The sequence below is a fragment of the Gekko japonicus genome, unplaced genomic scaffold, assembly GCF_001447785.1.
Source record: "Gekko japonicus isolate JY-2015 unplaced genomic scaffold, Gekko_japonicus_V1.1 scaffold667, whole genome shotgun sequence".
In the NCBI taxonomy this organism is placed as follows: domain Eukaryota; kingdom Metazoa; phylum Chordata; class Lepidosauria; order Squamata; family Gekkonidae; genus Gekko; species Gekko japonicus.
In genome coordinates, this window is record NW_015163623.1 from 768,600 (window position 1) to 778,739 (window position 10,140).

At 39.2% G+C, this 10,140-nt stretch overlaps 1 protein-coding gene across 1 annotated transcript in view; it reads right to left on the minus strand.

Annotated features, from left to right (window-relative positions):
* SLC1A1 (solute carrier family 1 (neuronal/epithelial high affinity glutamate transporter, system Xag), member 1) overlaps nt 1-10,140 on the minus strand; it is an 87,142-nt gene that overhangs the window by 22,350 nt on the left and 54,652 nt on the right. The window contains exons 8-12 of the mRNA XM_015407462.1: nt 8,572-8,614; nt 7,499-7,579; nt 6,919-7,103; nt 3,583-3,690; nt 1,450-1,572 (exon numbers count right to left, since the gene is read on the minus strand). Of these exons, the coding sequence (XP_015262948.1) occupies nt 1,450-1,572; nt 3,583-3,690; nt 6,919-7,103; nt 7,499-7,579; nt 8,572-8,614 (540 nt within the window). The remainder of the gene's footprint in view (nt 1-1,449; nt 1,573-3,582; nt 3,691-6,918; nt 7,104-7,498; nt 7,580-8,571; nt 8,615-10,140) is intronic.

The following is a 10,140-nucleotide window of genomic DNA, read 5'->3' on the forward strand; positions in this document are numbered from 1 at the left end:
AAAAGGGGAGGATGGTATTTATTAATTGTTTTAATTTGGTTGTTTGTGCCATTTTAATGTTGTTAGCCGCCTTGAACCAGATGTCTGGAAAGGCGGGATATAAATAATAAATATAAATAAATAAATAAATAACATTCAAAGCTTGACCTGAAGGAATTGGTGACAAAATTTGCTCAAGAAAAGGCATGCAAAATGAGATTCTGCTGTGCCTGAAATGGAAACATTAAAGAGACTTGAATTTCAACATCACAATTAACAGGATTTTTCAAAATGCTTTGTGATTTGTGTTTTTCTGTTTGAAAGAGAAAATCAGAGATGATCAGCCACGGACACTGCTTGGCCAGGTACTCCTAGCTACGGAAAGGCCAACATGATTCCTGGTTGCACATGCACAGGGTTGGAGGAGGCCCCGGCTGGACTAAAGGCCTGCGTCCTCCAGTCTACGGAGGGAGGGTGGAAAAATGTGGGGGGAAACTTGAGCTGCCACCCTTTTGGAATTTTCCTGAACTGCCAAACTTGCTGGAAAAGGCCTCAGAGATGTTGAAGGGATGGGAAACTGCTCTGCTGCACTTCCATCCCTGCTTGGATCGGCCACTTGTTCATGTTGGAGGTCCTTATCCCACTGTCCCTGTGTATCTTGGGGTGAGGGCTCTCACCTCCAATCCTCTCGCTCTCTGTAGGCCCGGAAGCCTCAGAGTCTGTATGGGGTGGGCCACCTGCTGCGATCTCATCATAGTTGTCTGGACCCAGTAGAGCTCGGCAGGGATTTTCCAGCACTGTCGGGGGCCGGCTGAAGAATGACCTGAAGTCTTGGGTCTGCCAGTACTGATTCTGCCACTGACCAGTCTCCGATGCCTGAAGCCTCAGAAAAGAGAGGACTGTCTCAACTGTCTCATTCGACCTAGTGGTCTTGACTGGCAATGGGGCTGTTCCTCAAGGCCTTTCTGTCTTCTATACCAACAAGGTAAGAGACTCCAAGAGAGCGGGTCCAGGCTTGGACCCAGGAGATCTCTGCTGGGCTATTCTTGTGCAGTCAGGGGCCAGCTGTGGAATAACCCGAAGCTTTGGGTCTGCCAGCACTGACGGCAGCTTGTGCCACTATAGAGGTATTTGACATTGGCCAGTCTCCGGAGCCTGGAACCTGAGGAGGGAGAGGCTTGTCTTAACGGTCTCTTTTTTCTTTTTAAGACCGGCGATGGGGCCTTCCTTTAAGGCTTTCTGTCTTCCAGACCAATAAGGCAGGACTTTCCAAAAAAGTGGAGGTAGGCTCAAGTGTCCTGCTGGAGCGGTTGGGCTATTGAAACTGTAGGGGGTCAGTCTCACTCTGAGCCAATACAGTGTATACAAATTTGCATAGCCCTACCTGGAATGAGAGGAGTTTGGATGACTTCCCCCAATCAGTTTGGATGACTGCCCCCACTGAAAGAGAATAACTTTTATTACTCTTACCTGGAGGAGATCATGAGCGCTGTCAAAAGTGCTTGAGCCATCCCCATGGCAAATCGATAAGGATTCTTCCGGACTATTATTAAGTATATTAGTGGCAGAATTACAACAGAATGGATTGCAAGTCTGAAAAAGGAAACACATATTAGACAATATCTTCCAATAAAGTCCTAGTTAGGTTTTCATGGTTTTCAGAATATACAGATACAGAATATATAGAAACAAACTATTCTAGAATTAGTAGCAAAAAGGTTTTCATGGTTTTCAGAATATACAGAAACAAACTATTCTAGAATTAGTAGCAAGTATCCAGCCATGTAGTTCTGATAACTTAATGGCACTTAAGCCTTGGGAAGGGGGAGAAAGAGATTTCTACTGATTCCACTTCTAATTCCACACTCCCTCTTTGACATTAAAGCTGTTCTTGAGAGTCTGCTGACCCCTAAGAACCAAATGGGGTGGGGAATCAGGGCCTGCAACAAGAAGGGGTGTGAAAAAGTCCCCTGCTGCAAAGTCCAAGGATAATTGGATGCACTGCAGTATTCCAATTTGATTCACATAACCCCAGCTATAATATAATATGACAGATGCCATATATTCATATGAGATATGCACCCAAAAGCACATGATGCCACCACAGAGATCTACTTGTTTGTAGAAGGCAAACTGAGCACTTATGTAGGCCAGATTTAGTTTGAGGCTACATTCAGTTTTTGCTAATTGAAACTGGGGTACCTTGGCTGTTATCATCATTGTAAAAAGAAAAAAGATGATGTCAAGGAGTCCAGGACTGAACCCCATGAGTCCCGAGGGCAGATACACACAAGCAACCCGACAAATGTTTATTTTTAAAAGATATTTTAGAAAGTTTATTAAATCACTGTCAAACAAAGAATTATCCTGCACAAAACATTACTCCATGATCATACAAAAAGAAAACAAGAAAGCTAGCTCAACTGTCTAACACTTTTCAGAACTTGCATTAGATGTCACAGACCTTAAGTTCCAGAGTCAAAGGCCAAGGCTCAGGCATTCTCTGTGTTACTAGCAATTGCATGCCATAGTTCAGGCCTCTAGTCCATCAACATTTCTTCAGGGCCGGAGCTGAATTACAGCTTTTGGCCCAGCAACATCAGGTGAGGATGACACCCAATCAGAACACGTTTTTGGGAGAAGCTTCTAGAAAATTACCTCATCACCTCTGGCTCCACCCACCCCCCATCACACAGATGCAGATTATCATAAGAAGCTAACTACTTTGGCCTTGAAAATGATAAGAACAGTGTAGGCCCAAAGACCAATTAGTAACCCCTGCAGAATAGATCATGCCTGTTACTATTCACATTAACCCTTGACAGGAGGCCAGGATGCTTTGCCTCACAGATGGGTTTTAAGAGATGCATCTTTTTTCTCTTTAAATGATTCATTTTCTTCATGTGTCATTTCACTTTATGAAACTACAGTGAAACAGAGCTGCTGTTAGTTGCATCAGGTTACAAAAATACTAGGTGCAAATTTCAACAAAATCCCAGAAATTAGACCCCTGTAAGGAGATAAAACATTTCAACAATTGAGCAGAGGGAGCCCTTTGAAAAACAGACTCTCTTCGTGGTAAAAAAAATAGTATTTCTCCATTCTCCACAAAATGTTATTTATTTGAGTTTTATTGGCTGCAAGAGAAGGACCAGCGAATGTGTATGCATTCATCTTTTATATTACTCAAGTACAAGCACTGAAAATTTTATTTTATTTCCTTCATTTATACCCCACTTTTCTCCCCAGCATGGACCCAAGGCAGCTTACATCATTCTCCTCTCCTCCATTCTATCCTCACAACAACCTTGTGAGGTAAGTTAGGTTGAGAAAGTGTGACTGGCCCAAGGTCACCCAGCAAGATTCCACGGTACAAGTGGGGATTCAAACCCGAGTTTCTCAGATACTAGTCTGACAGTCTTAACCACTACACCACTTCCAATCTACTATATTTTGAACAATTTTGAAACATAATGAAATCAGAGACTAAATAAAATTAATAGTTTTATATCTCAGTATGGAAGAAGCTCATATACTGTTTATAAATTAAAAAATGAAAAGTTAACCATTACATATTTTCTTGTCAGTTAAGGAGTAACATACCCACTTAATACAGTAGCCATGTATAGACCCAGTTTGCGAAAGATCTCCCAGTCTTCAACTTGTATTATCTTTCCAGCAATCAAAAATAAAATACCCAGTGGCATATACCTATAATACATAAGCCATCATAAGTTGTAATTATGTGGTAATGATGAAGTGCCATTTCATATAACTATAATAAAATTTTCATCATCTTTTACGAGGCGAATAACAAAAATGGAAATAAGTTTGCATTCTGCTTTCTGATGTTATTTTCTACAAGATACTACTTCAAAATCTGTTTATATTTGATCAGTGTTTTGTATCAAACAGTTACATATAATGACATTTAAATAAAGACTGGACAGCTTGGAAAGGGAGACAAACAATTATTTAGTTTGGATTTCTTGAAAAACTGAGTGGAATTATTTATTTATTTATTTATTTGACTTTTACCCCGCCACAAGAATTAAAAAAGGATTACTGATTCTGCATTCATTAGGGTCAGTTTATCAACAGTGGAGACTTCTGAGCCTGTGGCTGGGTGGGTGGCCAAACTGCGGCTTTCATACATATTGTGTGGCTCCCGGCAGGGTGGATGGGGAAGTGAAGAGGAAGCATGCCTCCCTGATTGGTCTTGCCTTCCCCAGCCAGTGTTCCCCTCCCTGGGTAGGCTTGAGTGGGGGGGAGCAGAGAAAGAATACAACTTTAAATGTGTTCTCAAAGCTCCCTCTCCCACCAGGTATCTTGGAGAAGGGATTTGTCTCTTCAAATCCCTTCTCCAACCCAAGCCACCTGGCGGGGGTGGGGGGGCCTCAGAGGATGCATTTTTTATCAAATAATTTTAATTTTATTTATAACATTTAACATACAACAAAACAAATAACCATTACATTAACACAACTAGGCACACTTAGATATGTAATTGGTCGCTTTAAACATCACTCAGGTTACTCCCTGTGAGGGGGTTTGAGCGGGGTAGCAAGTCGAAAGTTAAGTAAATAAATAAATAAAAAAATAAATAGAAAATTTCCTAACTTTGACCGGCATTGCATAAATCGAGGATGTATTTTCTGATACATAGTCCAAAAAAGGAAACCAGTGCTCCAGAAAGTAGTTCGTCGTGTTTAGAGAGAGAACAGCAGTTATTTGTTAAGCAAGTTTGTCTGCTATTAGCAAGTCCCAACATTTAGAGATCCAATGTGTTAATGAAGGAGTTGTGGGTTGGTTCCATTTTTGTGCCAGTAGAGATTTAGCTGCTGATAATAAAATTGTTAACACTTCTTGCTTTCTCTTTGATAACGACATGTCGTGCCATACATTTAACAGAACAACTTCTGGTGTTAATGGTACATTTAAACTTACTATCTTTGAAATCTCCAGTACAATGGTTTTCCAAAACTCTTGTATTAGGGGACAACTCCACCAACAATGGAAAAAGGTTTCCTTTAACCCACATCCTTTCCAACAATTAAAATAATTTTTGAATTTACACAAAAATAACTTCTAAGGTGTGAGGTACCATCTTGAATAAATTTTAAAAGTTTGTCGTTTCACAAGCAAATTATTTGTTTTGAAAGAAAATGAATTCCATAATTTTAACCATTGTTGATCATTTAATTTAACATTGCAGTCTTTTTCCCATGACTTTTGAACTGCAGATTTAGAAAACTAGAGACTTTCATTTAAAGCTTTATATATAACTGAAATGGCTCCTTTTGCATTGGGTGGCCCCATTATTACCAACTTTTCTAAACTAGAGAGAGGAGTGCTCATATCGTTACAGCCAAAGGATTCCTTAAACATATGATGAATTTGCATATATTGCAACCATGTAAATGTAACCTTTAATTTTCGCTCAAGTTGTTCCTGGGAGCCCAATTTACCTTGTATCAAAAGGTCTCCAATTCTAAAAATATGTTTTTCTCTTAAATTTGGATCATCTGACAGCTGTAAACTCAGTGGAAACCAACATTGGCCTAAAAAAGATATTACTTGGGATATTTATTCCATAGTTTCATCGTATAATTAATGAATGGATTCATATATGATGGTTTTACCCTTTGCTGTGGAAGGTTCCATATTATTTCATGTAGCTTGTTAAAGGGCCAAACCGCACCTTCCATGTGGACCCATGCCTTTTCACATTTAGGGTTTGAATATAGGATAGCAGCTTTAAGTTGTGCTGCCACGAAATACGCTTCAAGTGATGGAAGTCCCAAGCCCCCCAATCTTTGAGGTTTATTTAGCATTGAAAAGCTTAATCTAGCTTTTTTGTTGTTCCACAAAACTTTTGATATGCATGTCTTCCAGTCTTTAAAATCTTTAGGTGGAATCTCTATTGGAAGGTTTTGAAACAAGAATAAAAACTTAGGTAATAAAAAAAGCTTTAAACATCTCAATTTTTTCTAGTAAAGTTAAGTTTTTGCCAGTGATGTAAGGTTGTTTTAAAGTTTTGAATTAGAGGCTTATAGTTGTCTGTATTAAGATTTGATAATTCTAAAGATATTGTAATGCCCAGAGGATGCATTTAAGGTTAATGTTGCTTTCTTTCCACCTCTCACTCCCCCCTCCCCCGTTTATTTGTTTTCTTTCCAGCTCTCTCCGTCTTTCTCTCTCATTTCCCCTTCCTCCTTTCCTCCCCATCTATTTTCTTTCTTTCCACCTCTTTTCACCTTTTTCTCTTTCTCCCTTCCTTCCTTCCTCTCTCTCTCATCCTTCCTTTCTCTCCCTCCGTCATCTATTTGCTTTCTTTGTTTCACACACTCTCTCTCTCTGCTTCTTTCTACCTCTTTCATTCTTTCTTTCCACCTCCCTCTCTCTTTCTCTCTCTCTTAGACAAATAAATATTATTAGCAAACAAATAAATACCACTGGACAAATAAATATCATCATCAATATCTGTTTTCACCCCTTTTGTTTTTATTTTTGGCAGTCTCATTTAATGTTATAAAAAGCAAATTTGCATATTTTCCAATAAAAATGTGTGTGTAATATTTGTTTATGTCTTGTGGTTCTCAAACATCTGACATTTATTCAATGTGGCTCTTATGTTAAGCAAGTTTGGCCACCCTTGGCTTATGCTGAAGCACAGTTTTGGTATGAGTATACAAATATATAAATACTAAACATAAAGATTTCCCAGATATACCCTACTTTTATTACAGCTAAAAAATGTTCTACAGAGACAGGGAAGAACTTCTCATCCAAAGATTTCTAACCTTAGAAAGCACAGGGAAAAGACCATTAATCATTCTGACCATCAAAAGAAGCTTTCTCTAGGGTTTATGAAGGTGAGTACTGTTTTGCTGAAGGTAATAACAAAATCTTCAAAAGAAAACATACCATCCTACTTACCACATGATTATCTGAACTATTCTCATTGTGGCCTCATTCAGTGCATTGAAAAAGTCCACCAGTACTTGTCCCTTTTCTCCCATTTTTCCGATGACTACTCCAAAGACGATACAAAAGACTATCAAGCCAAGCACATTGATCCCGTCAGAGTACATTCCAACTACTTTGTATTCCTTTGTGTTGTTCTGCAGATTGACAGTGGAGGAAAAAAGTTATCAAGCTCACAAGCTGCGATAATACATCTTGTTGAAAAGATAGTTAAGAAGCATTATTATTGTTTGGGAAACAAAGGAGTCTTAGATCAATTTGGAGGTCTTTTTTTTTTGGTTGTTAATATCAAGGGCCATAGTTTGACATGCTCTTATTTACATAGTACTTCTGATGTACATAAATAGTATATGAAGTATCTGAAAAACAGAATTCAGAAATTGAGAAGAAGCCTTTATCTTCAGCGATTCTATTTTATAGATCGGTTTTACTTCTCTTTATGATTAATGACCACATTTCCAACCAGAATCTCACTAGAGATTCTATTCCTTCCTATGCCACATTTAGTGAAACACAATAGTGATAACCATACCGCTGAAGTCTCTGTTGGCATTACAGTGTCATTTTTGTCTGCTTCATTTGTAACGATTACTTCTTCACGTTTGGTTTTATACTGAAAGGTAAGAAAATACATATATTGAAATATAAGGAAAAGGTGAACTGAAAAGGAAAGATTACATTTCCAAAGCATTCTTTAGGATGAAAGCTGGGGCCAGAAATATTATGTATACTATTCAAGGTTGCAACATGCTAGTAACAGTGTACAAAACAATTGTTAATCTATTACTTAAAAAAATCATAAACAACAGAATATGATAATAAATAGTTAAGGCTGCAACCCTAAAGACATTTTCCTGAAAATAAGCCCCACTGAATAAAATGGGACTTCTCAGTAGACATCCTTAGGCATGCACCCTAATAGTCTCTCTTCTGTCATAGCAACAGTAACACTTTTCTTTACAGATAGATAAAACTCTCCTTAGCTCTTTAGAGAATCTGCTGTCTGATAACAAACTGGACCTTGGTTTCAGTGGGAAAATCACTGTGAAGAAGCATGGAACCATTAACTTCTGTATTAACTTGTCTTTGTTAGACTTAATTCTTTCTTTCTCAGTCAAAACTCAGGTAACCATTATTCTAGTGCTTACAACTAGTTATGGAGGCTGCAAAGAACCCTTCCTCTGTCTTGTCTTTCTTCTTGTCAGCTAAACAGATGTGACCTCATGGGTTCTAATTCAATGTTGGGCAGATGTATCCAAAATAAGTTTCTGTGCCACTAGAAAAGGGAGCTGTTGGCTAGGGCCTTTAGCTTTCTATTTTAATGTCATCTCTGAATGTATGATTAGATGTTTTGGTTCCAAATGTTTTCTGAAACAATTGCCATTGGAATGAGAAGCTGATTATCTGAGTATGTGGTCAGCTATGAACACCTCTTAGCTTAAAGTTATGAGATCTTATTTTTATTAATATGTCAATTAATTCCACAGTACGCTTATCCAAAACATTATTTCAAAGCCTACATCATATAAATCACATATTACTGTTTTCTAGATATGCAGAAATAATAATATAAAAGATGTTTACAAATACTCAAACTGAACCTACCTGTTGAAAACAGGCCTGTACAAGATTTTCTGGGAACATATTCCTGTAAAAGGATTTAAAGATATCACAATGTAACAATGCAAAGCATATTCAGAAAGCACTTCAGCATATTCAAAATTACTGTTCTTGACATATTTCTCTGAATACATTCTGGTTTTTTATATATTTAAAAGACCAAGGTTTACAGTGCAGTCTAAAGCACGGTTACACCCTTCTAAGTCCATTGAGGTCAATGGGCTTAGACAGGTAGAACTCTGCTTAGGATTGCACTGTTAAGAACTCATCTGGCTATAAAAACTTGAGGTGGAATTCTTCTGTACAGCTTTTATCAACCGACATTTTAGCCAACAAACTCAGATCATGAGGAAAGGCAGGTTATAAATGTCTTAACAAACAAGCCTATTATTTCCAGTGGGTTGGATCCAGTGAAAAAATCCATGAAAAGAACTGGTGGAGGATCTTTCCTCAACTTCCCCTTCCTTGGGTAGCCCGCAGGTTGTCCTGGAATTCCTCTCTGAAGTTCAGGAGAGCCTTTTAAGCAAAATGCTGCCAGGACTTCCAGTTTCGGCACGCGCCATGGCAGTTGCTTTCTCCCAGACCTCTGGGAGACGATCGCCAGAACCCGTGGCAAGGAGGGGGTGCGATCGTCTGCATCCCCCACGAAGCCCTTGCGATGGGCTCCAAGCCATGGGGCGCTAGAAGGCTTCCCCTCCACCGATCCTGCTGGCGAGGGGGGGGCATTCATGCCCCAATGGTTCTGCTACGAAGTTTCCTGATGGAACTAGAAGCACACACCGGATCAAGTGCCAGGTGATCAAGCCATTTGGTACTTAAAGCGAACTGAAAACTGTGTTGCCATTAATCTATGAGGTAAGTTAAAGCGAGAACATAAAAAAAAGCCGAAAGCCGCCCCATGGGAAGCAAGGGGGGGAGGGGACTCTCCCCCGAAAAGACAAATATAAGCAAACTTTACTGTTTAAGCATGGGGGTGGGCTTGTGAAGCGAAAAAGACCGAAATAAAGAACTTTTAAGAACTTACCAAGCCATTGGAGAACTTTAGAGACCGTGATAACTTTAGGTGAAAAGTAAACAATTCCTCAAAAATGGCGCCTCCAACGAGGAAAGAAGAGAAAGAAAAGATAGCGAAAGCTAAGTCTGCCAGAAGTGCTAGTACAGTGAGTGTTGTGCCCAGACAGGACACAACTTCAGACCTGCAAAGGATATTAAATGAAGCACTACGCCCTCTGCTGGAACAGGTGACAGCAATAAATCGAAAACTAGACACACAGCAAGCCCAAATTAACGAGACTGTCAAAAATATAGATCAAACTGAGCAGGAGCTTAAAGAAGTTGATACCAATGCCAAAAAGCTACAAAAACAAATGCAGGCAATGGAGAAGAAGCGTCAAGCAGATGAGTTGCAAATGGAAAGGGCAAGCTATGCCCTAAGATTCCAGGGAATCCCTGAGGGAAAAGGGGAGAATCTCATACAGATAATGTGCAAAGCCTTGGGGCAAATGGCAGATATTAAAGCGGAGACTTTGCAAGCGATATTGATATGGTCTTTAG